The 22,551-nt window shown below is 42.4% G+C and overlaps 1 protein-coding gene across 2 annotated transcripts in view; it reads right to left on the bottom strand.

The window, feature by feature from the left end:
- The window catches only part of cdk17 (cyclin dependent kinase 17), a 55,089-nt gene that overhangs the window by 27,978 nt on the left and 4,560 nt on the right, over window positions 1–22,551 (bottom strand). For both annotated transcript variants that reach the window (XM_028570769.1, XM_028570768.1), the window contains exon 2: window positions 5,448–5,592. In XM_028570769.1, the coding sequence (XP_028426570.1) occupies window positions 5,448–5,574 (127 nt within the window). In that variant the 5' untranslated portion in view covers window positions 5,575–5,592. The remainder of the gene's footprint in view (window positions 1–5,447; window positions 5,593–22,551) is intronic.

Genomic DNA, 22,551 nt, shown 5'->3' on the forward strand with positions numbered 1-22,551 from the left:
ACTTTGTTTATATGCTTTAAGCAATGATTTAATAAATTAGAAACTTTCAACATAAAACCCAGTAAAAGAGAGTCAGATAGTGTTGTGGGCGGGACATGAAGGCAGACTCAGTGATGAGTGAAACCGAAGCAGAGGGACAGACACAGAGCTGTAGGCGAGCCAGAGTAGACTTTTGAATTCATTAACTTTATCGGTTATCATGCAAATAAATTGCTGATACAGATAATCTGCAAACTGCTAACAAAGGGCCTGTTACTTTATCAATAAGCAAAACATGAGCCTCACTCACAGGCCTCAATAAGCAATCACAAACCCTGTACGCAGATATTACGGCCCAGTGTTCTCCCTTTGGGCATAATGGCAGTCAGAGTCCAGCCATATGAAATAGTCCCATTCTGATCTGCATTAGACAGGCCGTAAGTCTCTTGCATCTTGTGGGTTTATCTTTCTGCTCCTGCAACTTTCTGTAGTTCATCTGACCTTTTCAACTCTGAGCTCACAGACTGTGCTGTGTTCCCACCTGCCAACCTCACAAATTAACATTACGCTGCCCTCAGGTGCTTGTCAGTCGTTTTAGAATTACAAGTTGAGCACGCATGAATCATATTAACAAGGTAGTAAAAATGTCAGAGCTAGTTTGGATTTGTATGCTTTTATGAGCAGGGAATAGAAACCTTTTCAGCAATCGACAGTAAATACGATACAATATTTGTCATATTTCAATTTAAGAGATATTGGTTCATATATAAAACAGTAATTCATTTTAACAATTCTTATAAAGCAGAGCTTATGGCAGAATTGTGTTTAGCCAAGTCAGACTCAAACATGTACACCTTTCACTGGTTTTCCGAAAAGAATGATAAAATACAGCATGTAAAGAAATAGTTTGATGTTATGAGAAATACACTTATTCTTGCTAAGAGAATTCAATGAAAAATCTATACCAATTTTATGTCTGTATGCTAAATATAAAGCTATGGCCAGCAGATGGTTAGCTTAGCTAAGGTAACAAAATCCAACTAACGGATTATTATCTATTATATTAATTCCACTCTTCGGGCTAAGCTAAGCTAAGCTAACCAGCTGCAGCTACATATCTAACAAACAGGAATGAAAGTGGTATTGATATTCTCATCAAACTCTCGGCAAGAAAGCTAGTTTCCTAAAATTCCTTGAAAAAGGGCTGAGTGAGTAGTATTAACATTAACCAATCAGAATGGAGACCTGTGGACGTGATAAGATAGATCACGGTTTCATATTTTCTTCTTCATTTGGCTTGCACCATTATTAATTAACCACATGATTATTTTAAAGACAGGAAGGGCCTGACCTTTGACCTTGATTACTGCTGGAACTAGCTAAAGTTTCTTCTCCTACTTGAATTCATTGTAAGTATTTCTTGACAGCCAAACTAATGATGGGAAGCATTCTGTAAAGATGGATGTGCGTGTCTATTTAATCTGGCAGCTGTCAATCACAAGTGGCAGCCAATCACTTTACTGTGTCTATCACACCAGCAGCTCATTTAAGACAAACTGTACGGTCATGCTTAAACAGGCAGAAAGTTCCATAACAGATGTCAGGGAAAGTGCTTGCCAATGTGTCAGAATACACTACCTTCTCAGCTGCTATCTGTTGTTGTGTGTGTGTGTGTGTGTGTGTGTGTGTGTGTGTGTGTGTGTGTGTGTGTGTGTGTGTGTGTGTGTGTGTGTGTGTGTGTGTGTGTGTGTGTGTGTGTTGACTGTGGTTAAGTAGCTCCTACTAGAAATAAAATGGATGAAAGGACATTAAACTGTTTGCTCGTGGTCATTTAGTACAATCAAAATGGAGTTTGCAGACTAGGGTATCTGCATTCAATGATCTTCTCACATTTATCTTACTGTTCTACAAGCTGGTCCCAGGCAGGTGGGACTACGCTAAAACACTTATCTACTCTTTACAAACAAGCTGTGAAAGTTCTTGACAAAAAACTAAGAAACTACCATCACTGCACGATTATAAAAAACACAACTTATTAACCGTTGACAGTTTTCTGTGCCTATAAATTGTATAAATTGACCCATGATCTTGCACCGACCCCACTCAAGCAACATGTGTCATTTTGCAGAGATAATGTAAGGGTGTAAGAGGTGACTCAATTTAGGAAGACTAAATTTGGTCGAATCAGCTTTTTAATTTACTGTAGTAGAAAAGTGGAACTTAATTCCACTTCACATTAGAGATTGTGTAAGTCTCAGCAGTTTTAAAATGTCCTTAAAGACTTGGCTGAAGGCGAATCAACTATGTGATCATTGATCTTTTTATAACATGGAATGTATATTTTGTATTCTGGTTTATATGTGAAGCTTGTCACATGTTTGTTGTTAAGTTTTTACCTGTTTTGATAGTATTGTCTGTATTGTCTATATTGTCTATATTGTCCTTTTACCTCCCTTGCCCAGGGACCACAGATGTAAATTAGCTGTATAGGTAACTCTGGTACAGGGCCTGAACTGTGGATGGTCCCTGACAAATAAACTAATAAAATTAAAAAAATAGTGGTATCTCCACTAGCAGTTCAGATCAGGTTCTCTTCACTGACCACTGACAAGCAAAGAAAACAGGCTACACCCTCCTACAACTGCGATGGCTGAACCTGATTGGACGAACGCGTCACAAGGGTCCGTCTGCTCCTGGATTTCAATACCGACCATAATGGCAGCTTGTTTGGAATACGATCTCTTATATTACGAAAACAGTTCACGGAAACATGTTTCTGAAAAATGTTATGCAAGAAATAGGCTACGTAGTTGACAAATCTGTCTTTATTTCAGATAGACAATGGTCAGATTAAAAGATTTTCGACAGCTTTTGAGAGTAGGCGAGTCGAGCTGCCCGCTCCTCATTTGCATAAAGTTGACTGGATTCAACTTTATGCTGACAAGGAGCGGGTGGCTTGATGCCCAGCTTCTCCAAGGTCCCTGTGACGCTACCAGAGTGCATTGCATGTTTTCTCCCATAGAAATGAATGGGAAGCGTGGATTTGACATTGACAGCGAACACGCGCTATAAGAGCCACTGGCAGCGGGTCAGCGGACCGTTAGACCCAGCCTGATGTTCAGCTCGTTTTCTGTCACCAATGCAGCAAGCCAGCCAGCCAGTGGACAACTGGCAGATAGCTAGCTTGCTAACTCCGCCATGCCCCCATGCCACACAGATCACAGTAGACGAGCCGAACAAAGTTGTCACTCATCTGGCGATAGCAATGTACTTTGTGTGGATGAAGCACTAAGATGTTAAATTTGACTCATCTTTGCCTCGTAACTGCTCGTTTGTCCGTTACGGAAAAACTTCACCTCCCTGAATTGAAAAAGTCGGGTTTATATCGAAGTTTGTACGGAGGTTGGTCCATGTACACATAAAAATAGCTGCCGCTCTGACCATTCTGCTACACTGATTTGAATGGAAATGGCCTTTCAATCCGTTTTATTTCTACGGTAGCTCCCTTGCTCTTATTTCTGTTACATAACTTGATAGAGAGCTACTCACTGGAAGTCCATTACAGCTGTTACTGACACACATGCTGTACTCGTTCTCTCTTCATCAACTTCCACGCTTCATAATTTAAATACCCCTGAGAGCTACCAAGAAACTGAAATCTCTCTCTCTCTCTCTCTCTCTCTCTCTCTCTCTGTGTGTGTGTGTGTGAGAGTGAATGTGTGTGTGTGTTGTGTACAGGAAGATATTGTGAAAATCAGACCAGTGGAATTTCCTTCCCTGGTTGGCTTGTGGCACTGATTCTCTACAACCAATCCGATGTTTTTTACAGTATGAACTGTAGCTTATCCATTAGGAATTTTTGACCCCATTTTTTATTTTTAAAAAAGGTGACCTGCCATACAAAACCATTTTAACTTGCATTTTTTTGAAATACGTTAGGTCCATGTGTGTTTGTGTTATGTTGTGAATGTGAAAATGAACTGCTACCTCCTCTGTCAGCTCTAGCTACTGAAAAGAAATAAGCAGAGAAATCAGGCCAATTACAAAAGCTGGTCAGTCTGACATCATACTGCCTGAGCTCATTACTATTCATTAGCTCGCCCAGTTGGGCTGGGTAAAGGATTCTGACAGCCAGGCTCTCATTGGCTAGCTGTTAGCCAATCAGATTCAAACAGCTTAGCTTGTTGAATATTAATGAGAACTGGCAGAAATCGAGCTGAGTCTTCCTGTAGGCTTTCTATACCACGCTAGAATGGCTTGAAACAAGGTAACCAAGGCATATTTTCCACAAAAAAATGTTACAGAGTCCATGGTAGAACTTCAGACATTACCACAAAGTAATGAAATACGTGTGGCAGGGCACCTTTAAGGAGAAGATCAATTTAAACCGATTTGTCAAGCACATTTTAGGTTCTCATACACTCAAAAGTTGTTTTCTGCTGCAAGAAGATAATATTATACAGTAGTTAACAGTAAATGAGGTCTTCTTGCTACAAGCACAGAAAATCTTCCAATTACACACAATGAATAAAAAAATAGGATAAAAATGCAAATGAGCTGCTATTTATACACCAGAGCCTCCTAGTAAAAACTATTTTTAAAATTTGCCTTTCACCAGGTTAAAGCTAGGGTAGGCAGTTTTCTTTTTTTGGGTCATTGGTCAAAAATGCTATAATAGTCTTTCAGCATATTGTAATTCAAGTAGTCCGCGATAAAACTAGACTTGTGCAGCTCCTCTTGGCTCTGTTTTCAGGCTTTTGAAAATCTAGCCTGTGACGGGAGACTTTGGCCAATCACAGGTCATTTGAGATAGAAGGCATTCCTATTGGCTGTTCTACAAATGCAGATGCGCATGCACATCCCTTCAGATGGTGATTCAACCCTGATTCAATGGCGGAAAATCCTGCAACAAAAAAGTTGCTGTTCCAGCAATGGCAACAACTGCCTACACTGCAAAGTAGCTAAAAAATAATGAATACAGACTTTTCAAAAAGAGAGTCTAAAAGCGAGAATGACAAAGACAGATACAATTTCAGAGATGGAGAGAAAAAGTTTCTAATAGTTTAGCCGTCTGCTAACCGTAGCCAAAGGCTCACGGTTGGGGCTAATTCTAGTTCATGTTTATGTAGCTAGTTAAAACCTCGACTCACAGTATGCTATTGCAAAGAGCTTTATATGCCCACACGTTTGCAAAGAAAACAGAATGGTAATTCTCATAAAATTGCCGCTACATAATGGCATCAGGATCACAATCACAATGGGGCTGATTGAAATTAATGGCGACTACTCGTACAGATTACTGTATGAAGGAAGGGGCTTAGGACAGAGAGGGGAGAGCTGTATTTTCTTTTCTTTTTTGCCTTATCCGGAAAACTGCCCGGCCTCAGCTTTAATGTCTTATTGGGGATTTTTTTCCCATTCGACACATTTGTTTTGAAAAACAAAAACTGAATATGTTGAATTTTTACCACTGTCCTTGGTGCCGCCATCCTCGATGGTCATCTGCTCGGCCAGTTCAGACAGCGACTCGTCGATGGTCTGACTGGAGCGGAGTGTTAACGACAGGCGCTTCTTAATCCTCTTCATCTTCTCCATTGCAGGGCAGCGCACGGCCTGGGGACACACAGAAACACACAGTCAACTTTAATTCTGCAGAAATGGACTTAAACACAAGTAGACAAATGCAACATTCAGAGGACTGGGTTGTTGTTGTTGGTTGTGTGTGTGTGTGTGTGTGCACTGCGTGGGGGATTGCACAAGCCTCTGTACAATCCAAAATTTCTCAGCTCATGAATAACATAAAGCTGCTTTTAATCCAATATTCATTCACTCTACAAATGCTGGAACAGCACATGAATAAAGCATGAACAAAGCATGAATAAAGGATGAATATCACCGACTGGAATATCCAGCTGCTGTCACTTACACACACATTCACACATTTATACAAAAGGAGAAATTAATGAACTCTAATTGAAGGAGGAGAGAGTCAAATTGGTTAACACACACACACACACACACACACACACAAGTGTTGTTCCAGACGAGTGTGTTTGTGATGACGCAGCAGTCAGCCAGGTCACAGGAAACACCTTGCTCGATCTGCCTCAAGCCAGTCCCTGCTCATTGTGTTGCTGTGTAAACGCCCCATGCAAGTAAGTGTGTGTGTGTGTATGTGTGTGTGTGTGTGTGTGTGTGTGTGTGTGTGTGTCAGTTTGTGTGTCTGTGTGTCAGTGTGTGTGCGTGCGTGTAAGGAACGGGCACTCTGGGTAAGTGGAGGAAATGCAGTGAGGAAGCAGCAGCAGAAATGCCCCGCCCATCCCGCCCGACCCTCAGCACAAAACAAACTGACCCCTGCTGTCACAATCTCTCGCTCTTTCTCGCTTACAGTCTCTCTCAAGGCCGTTGGCTCCCCTCATACTCATGAGACACCATCTGCCTGTCTGCATACACACACCCTCACACACACACACACACACACACACACACACACACACACACACACACACACACACACACACACACACACACACTTCATCAATTTGTCATTCATGACACTGCATGGCGAGAAACACTTCATCAATCAGTGTTGGGACGTATGACCGCAACCGCACAACGACACACAACCACAACCTGTTTATCGGATTCTGTGTACTGCAACACACAGCATTTGGGGAGAACACAAACGCTTTGTAGGTTTGCGTGTGTGCATGTTTAGGGACATGACCTGAATATCCTCTCAGCTGGCAGCAGCTGGTCTAATTAAACCCTACAGGCTACTGGAAGAGGAATTTATTGATTCAAAGATTTTGTTCCATGAATATTAGGCTAACTGCACTGTAGAATTATCGTTTTAAAACCGGGTTCTTTATGTTGTCGGTTAAGGACTTACGGAGTAACTACGGCTGTCAGTCAAATCAAGTTGAATACCAGTCTGTAGTATGCTAGAACTCTAACAGGGGTTAACCATTGTAGTTTCAATTATAGTGTATTAACCAGATGTAATAGATTATACTACATTATCTTTTTACTAATTAATATCTTGAAATGGACGCAGGGATTTATTTCAACCAAAACCATTTTGGTTGCTGGAAATTCTGAGTGACCAACAGTTATTTGCATCACCAAATGGTCAAAATTTGACAATGTTCTTGGCTGTAGCAGTACTTTCCTTTATTGTTTATTACCTTTTTAATATGTTTATTGTTCACTGTATGCAACTTATACACCAAGGCAAATTCTTTGCAAGTGCAAACTTGCTCAGCAATAAATCCAATTCAGATTTAAAACCCTGTAATTATCTTAAGAGTCAACTGTTGTTTCCAAGGCCAAGAATGAACTGTGGAGCTTAACATTTACAACATGGGTTTTGGAATAATTGAAAGTTTAAACATTGGCGGCTGGTGGCTCGAGGCTACACATCGGCGGCCCTATCTTGCACCCGGCGCAGTGCAAAGCCTGACGCAAGTGTCTTTGCTAGTTTAAGACCGACGCAGTTGTCAATTTCCCTTCCAGCGCCCGCGTCGTTTAAATAGCAAATGCACTTGCGCCCATCTTTGCGCCCATGGGCGCGCTGGTCTTACAGGGAGGTGTGTTCAGGTGCGTTCTTAGCGTATTGCTATCTTGAGGCAGCGGGAAGTGATCGCGCCATTGACCAACAAAAACCTGGTCTAAAGTCAATAGCGCAGCATTTCATTGTTATTTTAACTAGGCTCGTGCACAGCGCACACACACTATGCTTGTTACACACACACACACAAAAGATTACAAATAAAAATATTACGGTGCAAATCCGCCATCATAATAGCAATGCGCCAAGGTACAAACGCGCCTGGCTTTTAAAGGGAATGGGAGATGACTCTCTGATTGGTTTATTGCATGTTGGGTCCAAAACACACCTATGAATGAATGAAGACACTAAGTGCAACCCTTTTGAACCATGCGCCTGGCACACAGACCTTATTTTCTGCTGACAAACTAGCAAAAGTAGATTTGGACACGCCCTAAACGCACCTGCGCCATGCGCTTCACGCCGTACGCTTAGATCGTTAAAATAGGGCCCCAGGTGTGTTATGCTACCAGCATAACGCACCCGAATCGCTCAACTGCTGGTGGTCTAGTTACGGCTAATGTAAGTGGCAGGTTTTGACAAGGAAGAAGAATGCATGGAATAACAGTAAAGACAATATTTTTGGTTGGGTGGCACAGTGGTGCAGTGGTACGGTCGCCTCACACACAGGGATTGACCCCCCTGGTTGGCTTGGGCTCTTCCGTGTGGAGTTTCTTCATGTCCTCCCTGTTGTGACAACCTGGAAGGTATCACCAGTTTCCACCAGCTGTTCTAATCCTGTGGAACCGCCCCTTTCCAAACTGACGCATCAGCATTTGTCCCAGTTCGCGCCAGTTTAAAAAAAATAAAAAAAAAATAAAAAACACTTCCGTCTATAAGTCATTGAGTGGAACGATACGGATGGGGCAGTACACAGAGTTGGCGGAGCTACAAGCCCAGTTGCGTGGCAGTCAAAGTAAGGTCTTTTTAATCCCTTTAGCGTGGGTTTTCTCCAGGTCCTCGGACTTCCTCCCACAGTCCTAAGGCTGCATTTCCATTTCCATTACCATTTCAGGCGTTGCAGCGAATACGCCGGCACTCTATTAAATACCACTGATACCCTCAACATCCAAGGTACTTCATCTCATTGATGAGTAGAAGTAGAAGGAATTTCTGTTATGTCCATTTCCTTAAATTTATATACATAGCCCACTTTTGAAGATTAGCCCACTTTAGAAAGGAAAGAAGTATGTCATGCTGGCCCTATCGGCATGCTGATCTGATGACGGCACACACACACACACACACACACACACACACACACACACACACACACACACACACACACACACACACACACACACACACACACACACACACACACACACACACACACACACTAAAAAGCTATCAGACAGTCTAGAAATGGGGAAAAGGGGAAATAACATTCCAGCTAATGAGGCTGAAAATCCAGGTCGTAAAGATCACAATGCAGAAATATAATGACTGCATTGGGGAAACACTCTCAGACAACACATACACACTTTCTCTCCCTAATACACACACAAACTCACTGTATGTGAGATGAGCGCTCTTTGTCTCCCTTACAGAGGAGTGTAACAGAGCTGGGTTTTATCTCTGCAGCAAACCAAAACAAAGAGGCTCATGTGATGTGTGTGCGAGTGTGTGTATGTGTCTGTGTGTGTTGAGATTACAGCATCGGCACATATGAATGAAGAGTGAGTGTGTGTGTGTGTGTGGGGTGGGGGAATCCAACATGAAAAGCAGCACAAGCAATCTGCCATCGACAGAGACATAGAGGGAGAACTGAGACCCCCCCCAACCCCCCCCGACTCTCATTCTGTCTCTTTCATCATCAGCATCTCCAGAAATTCTTTTTCACACTTTTTGACCCACATTCCCGACAACCCCCACTTCATCCCTCCTCTGCTCCCTCCTTTATGCCTCCCAAGTGCATTCCGGGTAGTATGGTGGAGGAAACTTCAAAGGGCAAGCGAGGGGGGAGACACCAGGCAACAAGGCCTAATTACTGGGCTGATAATTACACAGACACACACCTTCCTACCTCTAGTCATTGCCTTCCTTACACTTCCTTTTACGTTTTCTTCTCTTCTTTCCCAACTCCAATATCGGAATGAGGTAATGAAATGGAAAATGTGGCTTCACATCCAATCTCAGAGATGTGGGTGAAAGTGTGAAAGTGAAGAGGAAGAGTGGGAGGAGGAAGGAATAGGAGAGGAGAAAGTGAGTTCATTACAATGAACGGAGCCATAATGGAGTCTTTGTGTTTGGTTAAGAGCCATGAAATCTGCAGGCATGTACAGTGCTGCTGAGAGAGAGGGAGAGGGAGAGAGAGTGAGTGTAGGGGGGTGGTTCAACTCTACATTAGGTTTGGTTTCAGTGACTAGTTTTTGTGTTCAGATTTGGGAATTAAAATCATTAACTTGTTTTAGTTGACTGATCACGTGTGTGTTGCCCCAAATCCAGTGGACCCTAAGGTGCATGTCTGCTTTGTAATTACTCATTAAATGTATGCTTTCAAAATTTAATTAGTTGTTAAGTAAGCGCTCCCCAAACCCATGTTCCTAAAACTGGTCATCAAGCTGATTACAATCACTTGGGTACAACTGAGATTGATCAAAACGCATCAAGTATCAAAAGAGTGTGTTACACTTACATCACATCTGGATCAAATTTAGATGCCTTTTAATACACTTTTCGTTTTCTTTTCCATTGTGTAGTGGGGTGTTTTTTGTAGTGTGCTCCCAACATCTGACCAAGCATCAACTGTGTGTGTATTAGCTGTGTTTGCTCCCTAAATACATATTATTCATATAAAAAGACAAACTATTCAGTTTGGTTTCATCTTCGTATTGAAAATAATCATTCGGAAATCCAACTCTGAGAGATAGTCTAATATTATTATATCTCTGACCACAATATCCAAAGCCCAAACACTAAATATCACTACCCAGAAGTAACTCGCACCACCTTATTCAAAAACTCTCTCATTAATACTTCCGTTAGTTCCATAAAAAAAAAACGGTGAAATCAAGCGAAACAAAGAACAGAGGCAGAGTTGAGAGGAAGGCTGAACAGTCGCCACTTCTCAAAAGGACACAACAGATAGCGCTGTTAAAACAGTTGCTCGAAATAGACCTGCTCATATGGGACTCACGACTACTTTAAAATAGAAAGAATAATCCATCTCCTTTTGAAGAGCGGACAGGAAGAAGCCGGGACAGAACAGGGCCCGGAGCAAAAATTTAACTCACATGTCAAACAAATATATTGATCAATGTTTAGGTTTTATTTGTGGTCCCATCCTAAAATGCTTATCGAGTCAGAATGCCCTGTAGTGTTGGCGTCTGATCACATGTGCTTTGATGGTAGCCCTTGCCTTCGTTTTTTTTTTTTTTCTGGTTTTTGACAATTGCAGGTTGGCGATTGTGTGCAAAATCTGCCAATTATTTCCTTTCTTTTTTGAAAGTCTCTCATTGACAGATTACTCCCATATTCACAGCCTGCTCGCTTGCCAAAATGCACTCCAAAAGTTCACGACAAACACGCTAATCAAAGCAGTTTAGATAAAAAGGCTAGAAGGTGAAACCTGAACTCACGCAGGTGTTCACTTTTGATTTTTCCTCATTTACAAAATGTCTGGTTTTAGGATCACAGGTTAATGTAACGTTTGCACGGCCTCAGGCCCACTTACATCACAGCAATCATATAGAGATCCCACGGGCAGGGAGTTCCCCTCGATCTGAAGGTATACGTTACAATCAAAGCACCGCTGTCTGTCCTACATGATGTACACCACAACAAAGACTTCAAAGACCAGGAGCCCCAAAGGCTGTCACCTCGCTAAAGCCTACATCTGATGTCCTGCTTAAAAAGGAACACGCCGACTTGTTGGGACTTTAGCTTATTCACCGTATCCCCCAGAGTTAGACGAGTCCATACATACCCTTCTCATCTCCGTGCGGGTCGTAATTCTGGCTGGCGCACCCGTCTTCTAACCGTATATAAACCGGGAACTATATTCTCAGAAGGCGAAGCACTGCAACTTCTGCTACTTGGGCGGACTGATTTGCTCGCAGCACCTGAGAAGCCCCGTGGTGAGGAGCTGAGAGTAACAACGGTGCTTTTCAGGTGTTGCGCAAATCACTCCGCCCAAGTAGCAGAAGCAGCAGTGCTTCGCCTTCTGAGAATATAGTCCCCAGTTTGTATACGGTTAGAAGATGGCTGTGTCTCATGTGACCTTGTTATTTGTACACTCTGTGACTATACAAATCACAACATGTAAATAGGAACATGTTGGCGTTATTTTGTCACTTATTTGGAGCAGTAGGCTAGTTGGAGCCAGTTACCTCCAGGATCTGTGCTAAGCTGGGTTAGCGGTGGGTGCGCCAGCCGGAGTTACGACCCGCATGGAGATGAGAAGGGTACGTACGGATTTATCCAACTCTGGGGGATACGGTGAATAAGCTAAAGTCCCAATAAGTCGGTGTGTTCCTTTAAATAAACCATTTCTGGACATTTCTCCAACGTTTTCTCAGTTAGCCTTTTAAAATGATATCAGACTAGTAAACAGAATGTGCCTTTGGAACATTGGATGATAATGGCCAATGCAGATATTGCATTAAAGATCAGCCACTTCTTTCTACAACAGTCGAGGACCCTTTTGCAATTATGTAGGCACATAATGTAACCTGAAAACTGCTGCCCTGGTTAAAAAAAACAATGCAACTGATCTCAGCTGGTATTCTGTCTGTAATGGAGTGGAATTGAAATTTCTAAGTGACCCCAAACTTTTGACCGGTGGTGTAATTCCTCTATTTTCCATGTCCTATAAGTGTCTAAAGTCCTTGTTTCGCCCAAACGTTTGAGTCCTTTTTGACACGCAAAAAGTTAAACTTAAGAATTCTAAAGTATCAACCCAAATGATCTGCAGCCTCTTATCAAAACTATTTCATCAGCCTTTAAGCACCCATTTCAGCTGAACCCTACCGGGTACAGTCACAAGCATGTGTTTGTGCAGCTATGAGAACACACACAAACAGAGCATCAGTGCCGCTGCCCGGTGCAGTGGGCGCTTTCCACTGAAAGACCCTTTGTTTTGCTTGAGAGAAGCTCAAAAAAAAAAAAAAAAAAAAAAAAAAAAAAAAAAAAAAAAAAAAAAAAAAAAGAGCTTCAGCATGACTGACCCAGAGGGGGGAGTTGAAATAACCCGGTGTTATGTCTGTAAGAGCACAAAAGGCTACAATGTCAATACTAACAGGAAATTAACAATGACCATGATCTTTGGGCAATAAAGAGATGTAGGAAAAGAAGGGCAAAGAGTGAAAACAGTTTCACCAGCATGAGAGATTTTAAGAGAAGTGAGACAACTTTTGAGTCTCATTGGTCAACAATAGACACCTGAATCATCCAAGTGTGTCGCTGACTCCGAAGCTCCATACTAACACTTTCACACAGCCATTGTATGACTCGCATCATTGGGAGTGGAGAAAAAAAAAAACGTCTACTGTAGGAGCTGCACATCTAAATGGTCTGCAATCCGTTTCGCAATGCAACTAACTAATCTACATCAATAAACATCGGAATCGCGCAACAGCAACCACACGGAAAAACAGGATGTTATTGTTCTCCCCGGGAGGTGGGGGTGAAAACCGCTTTTAAAATGCTGTTGATTTTTTAATCCACCATGGGTCTCATTTGCCTAATCTTCACGGTTCCTTAAGATGTGGTGGAAAAGCAAACAAATGCACAAATGGGATGTTTAGTTCCTGAGATTTGTTCCTCTGGTGACGGTTAGCACACTGTATAATGTTTACCGTCTCAGTTACCATGTAAGCATGCCAGTATATATGCTAAGTATTGGACTAATGAAAATGTTGACCTCATGATGGCGCCTGATAGAAAGTGAAAGGCTTGCCATATTCATTAGGATCCGTTAATGTCTATGCTACATTTCATGGCAATCCATCCAATCGTTGGTGTGACCGACATTGCCAGCACTAGAGCCAAGTCACATGCGAGGCTCAAAAACAAATCTGAGGCCATGGTACTTTTTTGGAAAAACAGTTGATTGAGTTGGGAGTGAGCTGCTGGCCCAAGTGAAAGAGTGTAGTTATTATCAGGGTCTTGCGTTGGAGGCATTTTGGCGTTTTTTTTTTTTCCCGCAACTGGCGCAAAAAACACAGCGTGAAAGGCTGCGACATATCGCGAAAGACACTCAGTGATTTTCTGTGTCAGTTGAAAGTATCAGTAGAAAACTGCACTTTAAAATGTAACTTGTCTTTTTTTTTTTTAGTGGTGCCTTTTATATTCAATTCCCTTTCATTTGTTTTAAATTCAACAAGCAACTTGTTGTATTTTATCAGAACAGTGAAAGCATCAGAAATGCAGAACTGAGTGCACTTTAAGATCGGTTTATTTATTGCAAGTAATATCGTTATCGCGAACGCAGGTGATGAAGAGGGACCTGAGCCTGAAGGCAAAGCTCTCGTTTCTTTAGGCTTACTATATTAGCTTAAGCCTTCATTTATTTTGCACCTGCCCCCACTGCTAAAAAAGAGCTTTTGTTTGTAGAGGCAAAGCTGCTCGGCCAGTCTTCCCAGCCGACCGTGTTGAACTGACAGCGCAACACGCACAGAGTTAAAAAAAAAAAAAAAAAAAAACGACCACGTGCCACGACAACTTGCGGAGCCTTCGTGCTGTAAACGACAGCCAGGGTGACGACATTTTATGGCTCGCCGACCTCTAAACCTATCTTCAGGAAGAGCCGGGACATCTAAAATGCTCTCGGAGTAGAACCGCTGCTCCTTCGCCTTAAACCAAACCATCTAAGACGGTTTGGGAATGTATTTAGAGAGCCCCAAGACACCTCCCTGTGGAAGTTTTCCAAGCATGTACAACTGTGAGAATGCCTGAGGGTAGACCTAGAGCAGGAGAAGGGATTATATATATATCCCCCACCTGGGGCGCCTTGGATCCCCCATGAAAAGCTGGAGGAAAGGTCGAGGGGCTAAGTTGCTTAACCTGCTGCCACCACAACTCAGACCCAGATTCAGATAAGCGGCAGCAAACGGATAGTGTAGAAACAAAAAGAAAAATTTTAAGTGGAAGAAACCATTTCCTGTTTTCGCTAGAGTAATGACCAGACAGTTTCTCACGTACAATTGTTATATTTGGCTATATTGGTAACATGGAATCATTCCCATCCCTGGCAAATAATATCCCACTTTGTGTGCTGGTTGTCTCGTACCTGTGTATCATCTAACGTATAAAAAAAAAAAAAAAAAAAAAAAAAAAAAAAAGAGTACTAATTAATCCACCAAGGACAGACGTAAAGAAAAACATGACGCAGAAGCAGAGGAGAAAACAACAAGGAGACGAACACAAGATCTTTGGGTTTAATGGGAGAGATGGAAAGAATGAAGATAAAGATTGAGGAGAGGGAGGGCGAGCTGGGTGGAAGATGGTGTTTATTTTTAGGTATGAAGGCTGCAATGTCTCCCGGCTGAATACACATGCACGCACGCACGCACACACATATTAACAAATGTAAACAGAGCACGTGGTGCACCATTACCAAAGCCCACAGGCCACAAAACATACAGTCAGGGAACTCAGCTGACACAAACACACACCGACCAAGGTTTGACTGCACGTCCCAAACACTACAGTGTCATGGGTTTGCAGCAGAGGGAGGGTGAGGTTCGAAAAAAACAAACAGACTGTTTATATATAAATATATATATATAGGTGAGTTTGTGTGAGGCGGTTAGCTTGAGGTCATGCCAAAAGGCAATACACTTCATCCATCTCCAATTACAAAACAGAGATAGCGTGCAGGATAGATGATCCTCTTTTATCGGTTGTTAGTCTCCCATTGCCAGACCTATCTCCACAGCGCTGTGGAGATAGGTCTGGCTTCACCACACGTACACTCCTAGATAGGAGGAAGAAACAAACAAAAACAAAAAAACGCTCTGGGTTGTTTGCGTTTCTTTAAACCAATCACAATCGTCTTGGGCGGCGCTAAGCTCCGGATACAGAGACAGTGGCTCTGCAAAATAGTCTCGGGAAGGAACTTGTTTACGTGGAACGTTTGCACCCCGCAAAAGAAAAATGCCACATACAATATTAAATGAAGTGAACTGTTCACACTATAGAGTAACGTGAGCTATTTAAATTAGCTGGATACATGGTTAAACATCATTTGCTCTTACCAGGGTATAGATGTGTGTATTTTGTCCGTAGCAAATCCCCCGCCAATCGGTCCCAAAATGTCCCGGTTAGAGAGTGAACGCAGTAAACGTATTCTTTGTAAATCTTTACAAATCATCCTTTCGAAAGAACCAAGCAGGCCTGCCTTGTTGCACGCTCCAAAGTTTTTTTCAAAAGTTGCCATTTTTCAACTTTCTCAAAAGTGACACAGTTGAGAGAGAACGCTGGTTGCACTAGCTAAATAAAGAGGATTTTGCTCGCAACCAATTAGCCGTGGTTTTCCAAATGGCAAATGCTTTAAAATAGGCAGTGTGGGCAGATTCTGATTAGCTATGACGCTATTATTAAGGATGCTATCACATGTTAGCTATCTGCAGCAGGAGTTGCTGTTGTGAGATCATACTGCTCCCGTTTGCATTTAAATGCGGTTGCTGTTTGTGTAGTGAAAGTGCTGCTTATGTGGCATTGTCTGCTACATATGAGAGGTGGTTTTATTGAACATGAATGATGGTCATGTTGCCCTGTATACCTCATTCTAGCTTTTGACTGTATTAAGTGATTTGCATTCACTAACTAAATGTGCTGCAAGTCCAAGTTTGTTACGGCTCGCTGGCATACACAATTGCCAACTGCGGTTTCAAAATTCACTTGTGTCGGGTCTAATTGGATTGTGTGGTCTTACAGTAAGGCATAAATACACAGTCATTCCTAAGCTCAATGAAGTATGTGCATGCATTTCATGTTGGGATGTAGATATAGCCCTCAGAAGAAGAACAAATAGACAATCTTTGTATGGCAGTAAAATGATTTTGTTAGGAAAACATTAACAACCTGCTGTTAACCCCCACCCCCCCCACTGGGTTTGTGAAATCAACACCCACTCTGTCTATTACATAACGCTCGTCTGTCCCATTACATCCACACCAGATTAACGAGGGTTAGCGAGAAGCTTCCGGCCCGTCCAGCACGCGCACAAGCGCGCACACACACAGTACAAGAATGTGTGTTTTCCTGTCTGAATGTTTGGTTGGTGAATCCAAACACACAGCTGGAGATGGCACATTCCAGTGGAGAGAGATGGGGAACTGTAGGAGCACACACACACACACACACACACACACACACACACACACACACACACACACACACACACACACACACACACACACACACACACACACACACACACACACAGAGTTCCTAATGACAGTGCAAATGTTTGCTACTAAAGTAGTGAAGCTGAAAGGAAAAAAGAAAAAAGTTCAATCAAAACTTCTGAGCTCACTCAAAGAGGAACTTGTTAACATTGCGACAAGAATTAAAATGTGGTTTTGTAAAAATGATGACACAGCAATGACAAAATAAGTCTGACAAATGCAAAACAGTCTTAAGCCCAGTCTGTGCGGCGCGTTCACACGGGATTAGCTAGGTCTGTATTTTACTTGAGTTTACTGACATTATCCCCCACGTATGATGTCAAAACTTTCCTAAACAATTGCCAACGCAGCCAATACAACCCCAAAAATCACAGAGACGACGATTCGCACGGGACTGATATTATCACACGACCTCTGTGTTTGCCGAAATATGGTAGGTAATTTGACCTCCGCAAATATCACAAACTACCAAAGGTCCCCAGGTAATATTAGACCCTTTAGACCTCTTCCTGTTTAAATTAAAATGTCTAGATAACTTGCTGAAAAGCTTTCTGCAAAAAATATAAAAGCCTATGAATGGAGCATATTCAGCCAAATATTGACTACTTTCAATTAGGGCTGGGCGATATGGAGAAAATCAAATATCACGTTATTTTTGACCAACTACCTCGATATCGATACCGCAACGATATTGTAGTGTAGTGACTATTGGTGCTTTCACTAAATATTTACACAATCAGATTTTTGATAAATAATCATCAGTAATGTGGACTTAATGACTAAGTGGGTACTGTAATGCAGACTTTAAAACCAGGAAAAGACAACACGTATGCCATATTCCGATATCCAAAATCTAAGATGAGATCTAGTCTCGTATCACGATATTGATATAATATCGATATATTGCCCAGCTCTACTTTCAATGCTTTTAATTTGTAAAGCTGCATGGGAAATAAAAATCCCCAAAGAATCAGTGAGCTCTTGATGCCAGTAGGGGTCATCCACATGCTAAGTCGCCAACTGCAGCTTTGAAATGCAACAGCTACAGTCGCCCACACCCAACAACACAAAAACAACAACAACAACAACAACAACAACAACAACAACAACAACAACAACAACAACGCTCTAACAGAGAGAGATTTCAAAGGATGGCCGGTTGTCTTACACAACGGAACATGACTTTAACCTCCCTCCCTCTATTATCAACTCTCCTCCTCCTTCGTCTGTTTTATGGCTTTCCATCGTGCATTCTCTTTCTCACGCCCCACCACTCCCCTCATCACCGTCTACAAATCCATCTCCGTTCGCCCCGAGGCCTCTGGGAACAGCTGTTCACTTGACTCCCTGAGGTGCCCTGTTTTGTACGTGTGTGTGTGTCTCTCTCTCACACTATCCAACAGTGGCCTGGGCTCTTTCCTGTCTTCGTGCCAAGCCAGGTGGGGCGTCCCAGCCCGAGACAAAGATGCAACATTTCCCATAAATTCAATGCATCAGACATTTGCTGGCCACAGAATACCTTTGTGCCTACTTCAGGTGCTGTGACGCACACAGCTTTATTGAACCTGGCACTGCCGATTGCTGGAGTTTATGAAAACAGACACAATAAATGTTCATTTCCAACATGTATGTTTGTCCATCACACACAATATCTTTAATGTCTACAGCTAGGTTTTCGTTTGCATTTTTTCTATACTAGTGAGTCAATATGATACCAGAGATAACATGAGTTTCCATAGAGATGTCAAAACACTTTTTGATGCCTTACTTTGAGAAGTATTTAGTAGGCTATGCCTTTCTACAAAACCCTGTATTCATTTGACAAAAGTAGTCAACATTCTCAGACGTTGCATTATTTTCTTAAAGGTCCAGTGTTTAACGTGTTTAGTTGTTCATTATCAAAATATGTGTTGCCTGTTCACAAACTTGTCCTTTTTTAATTAATATTTACCCCCACCATCAATTCCAAGTATTCCTTTTGGCTTGAAATTTTACATTTGTATTCTCATGAACTGGAATAGACGCTCCATATTCATGTGCCATCTTGAAATACGTTAGCCGGTAAGGGACATACAGGACATACTGCTCCGCCTTTCGCGTTTTTGCTGTCACATGATAAACTCACAGGTGCTGCTAATGGCTATCGTAGCTTCCCGGCCCCGCCAAGTTTGAAGAAGGAAACATGGAGGACCACACGTATTCAAAATCCAAACTTCTTCGCCCAGACAAAAGAAAACGGATATTGAAAATCGGCAAAAAACAAACCACTGGAGCTGCTCTGGACGGAACACACCAAATCCCAACTAGTTAATTATCCTCCGGACCGCTGCGGTCTCCTTTTCTTTCTCTCTCCTTTGCGTCGGGTGGCGCCCGTGCCCGCTCGTGGTGTGAGGCGCGTGCGTCCACGCCACTCTCCAACATCCACTCCAACAACCACGGCTGATAGACGGCATTTTGTACACCTTCGCTTTTTGAGTTGATTGTGATGTATGATCTCAACGCTAGATGGGAGAAATTCCCACACATTGGACCTTTAACAAAAGCTGCCGTGCAAAGAGGTTAGTCTGAAAATAATAGTCTAAAATAAGTTTTAAATTTAAAATAAAGCAGAAGATTAAAGAGTGAACAATGTTACAAATGTGATCAGACATTCTTTGCCAACTTTCAGTATTTACACTGACTTTGTTTTCCATGCCCAGTGGTATTGATCATCTACGCTAAACACTGGAAGAAATTGGCTCTACTTGTTACCATTACATTTAAGGAATGTTCATTTTGAGAAATATGCTTACTTGCCTACTCGAAGAGAGTTAGATGATAACATTGAAACCACTTTCACGTCTACACCAAATATAACTATATCCAGCAGCCAGTTAGCTTAGCACAAACACAATAAACCCTGGGAAAACAGCTAGCCTGACTCCGTCCAAAGGCAACAGAATCTCTACAAACACCTCTAAAGCTCACTAATTAACACATAAGTCTAACAAAAACAGTGTGGTTTTAAAGGGGTTACGTGCCGCGCTATTTCTTGGCCGGGTTTGGCGACTGTGCAGGGTTTGGTGTTTTAAGCCCCCAACGTCGTCTTCCAGGCAGTGCTGCCTGGAAGGCACTAGGATTAGGTTAAAGTTAAACGTGGGGTATACTCGCCGCAGCCGACCCGTCGAGCGATAGTGTAACACTAGTTGCAGTCTTTTCCTGAACTGAGGTGGCGCTAATGAGGAAAGGCTACCGACTTTGCTCTTTCTACGGACTAGAAGAAGAAGAAGAAAAAAAAAAAAAAAAAAAAAAGGTAAACCACGGCAGAACTGGCAGCAGCATTGACATCAATGCTTCGATGTGATTCGATGACCTACTTCGTCGGATCGAGCCTTTCATTCACCATAAAAGAGCTCATCTTAACCTGGTAAGTTTACCAGAGAGACCTGCAGTCACTCGGAGAGTCCGGGCATCACGTTGCCCTCGAGCTCGTCCATGCTTCCTGTTTCCGCTTTGTCGCGTGCTCAAAAACCTGGCTGCGGCGACTCTAAAAAGGCCCTTAGGGTTAGGTGCCTTGAAGTAGACGGTAGTAGCGCTGCCTTGAAGTCGACGTTGGGGGCTTAAAACACCATCGAGCCGACGGTGCCCAGCCAAGAAATAGGCTGGCACGTAACCCCTCGTAGCTGTGCATCTCGATTTCCATCCTTTGTGTTAATGCAAGTTAGCCTGCTAGTTGTAGCTTCATATTTACCGTACAGACAGACAGCAAGAAAGTGAATACGTGTATTTACCAAACTGTCTCCTGAAACCAGCCAGTGGCAAAAGTCCATTGAATTCCTATCAATCTTTGGTACTGTCGAATTTCAGTATCTCACTGCGTGTGCAATTATTTTAGAACTTGCTTATTGATTTTTTCCAAAAACAGCGAATGATGCATCTTAAATCGTTTTTTTTTTTTTTTTTTTTTTTTTTTTAAATCACACCGCACATCCTCGCTAGACCAAGGACCAGCTAACTCCTCTTTCTCTTTCCCTGCAGCAGACGATCAAGAAACATGATGGAGCCAATATGATATTTCTCTGCCTCACTGCAACATTCATGAGGGACGGCCGTTTACTAGATTTCTATCTTCAATGCCGTGGGCTCACGGCAGTGGTGTGCTTCCCAGAGATCTCCTGTCAATCAAACGGCGTAGACCTGTATTCTAATCTCTTCATCCGTGGGCTTTCTGTTGATAAAGTCAGAGTTGTTGTAGTTTCTTAGTCTGTCCAGCCTATCGCTGCACACGTAGGAGTGCTGCTTTAATCTGATTAGACCAGATTATTACTGTAGTGTGTGTGCAAACGCACCAAGCGACGCTGACCTCCATATTGATCCGACCTTTCAGATAGTGATGAATGAGATGCTTACCGGTGCTAATGCGGTGATGAGCTTGAGAAACATAAAAACCTCAGAGGAACACTGGGAACCTCCCGCTATTACAGCAACATGTCTGCAAGAGAATTCATTTCAAACGGCTGAAAAAGCGACGAGGCCTGACTATTTTCTTTCTGGGCTTCGTGAGGGATCGTATTTTCGTGACCGTTTCCTGTGAACTTTCGATGCTCTTTGTTGGCACTGATTGCACATAGCGCCTGTCTGTGAGGCAATGATTAACCCGCCGGGGAGAGAAAAAGGGATAATTAGAGATTCGTACTTGAGATTAAAGAGGAGACTCACTTTTATGCTGAGAGAAGGAAGAGGAGGCAGCAAAGTAAGAGAGGGCAGTTAGAACAGGGTCACACAGTCGGTCTTAAAAATCCCAGTGCTCACAGGTTCAACGCCATTAAAAACCATACAACTCAATTTCACTGGGAAGTCAACCACACTCTACTGCACATGGAACAATTTGTCATGATTATGTGAGATGGGTTAGAAAAAAATCTTTTTTTTCTAAAGATTATTTTTTGGGCTTTTCCACCTTATTTTGACAGGACAGCTAGGTGAGAAAGGAGGGAGAGAGAGAGAGAGAGAGAGGGGGAAGACACACGAAATTTGTCACAGGTCAGACTCGAACCCCAGACCTCTGCGTCGAGGCATAAGTAAACGTGCGCCCGCTCTACCCAGATATCATGCAGACCACCAATACAGGCCTGGAGTTTGTTTGAAGTTAGTGCAATCGAAATCGCAACTGTGGTCAGAAAAATCGTTATGAGGTTTCCCTTAAATCGTTCAGTTCTATCTTGAAGTGAAAGGAGTATGAATATTTTAACAACATTAAGGCCATTTTGGTCGGTGCTGTATTTCTTCAAGAAACCAGTTTTAGAGTTGTGGATTAAGTCAAACTGAGGTTACTTTGGGTTCATTAGGTGAAGTGTTGAATAATCGGATTAGCCTAAATGCACACATAGGATTCAACAAATATTCTGCAATACAGATGGCCCGATACCACTTTTTTGCTTCCCCGATACCGATTCCGATACCTGAACTTGCGTATCGGCCGATACCGAGTACCGATCCGATACCAGTGTGTCATATATTTTATTATGTTTTAACAGCTGTATACTACTATCTCTGTATGGATGTGATATGATTTCTATCTCTGTTGTCGGTCTGGCTCAGGTTAAACTTTGTGAAACATGAACAAACACA

Source organism: Perca flavescens, chromosome 23, assembly GCF_004354835.1.
Source record: "Perca flavescens isolate YP-PL-M2 chromosome 23, PFLA_1.0, whole genome shotgun sequence".
In the NCBI taxonomy this organism is placed as follows: Eukaryota; Metazoa; Chordata; class Actinopteri; order Perciformes; family Percidae; genus Perca; species Perca flavescens.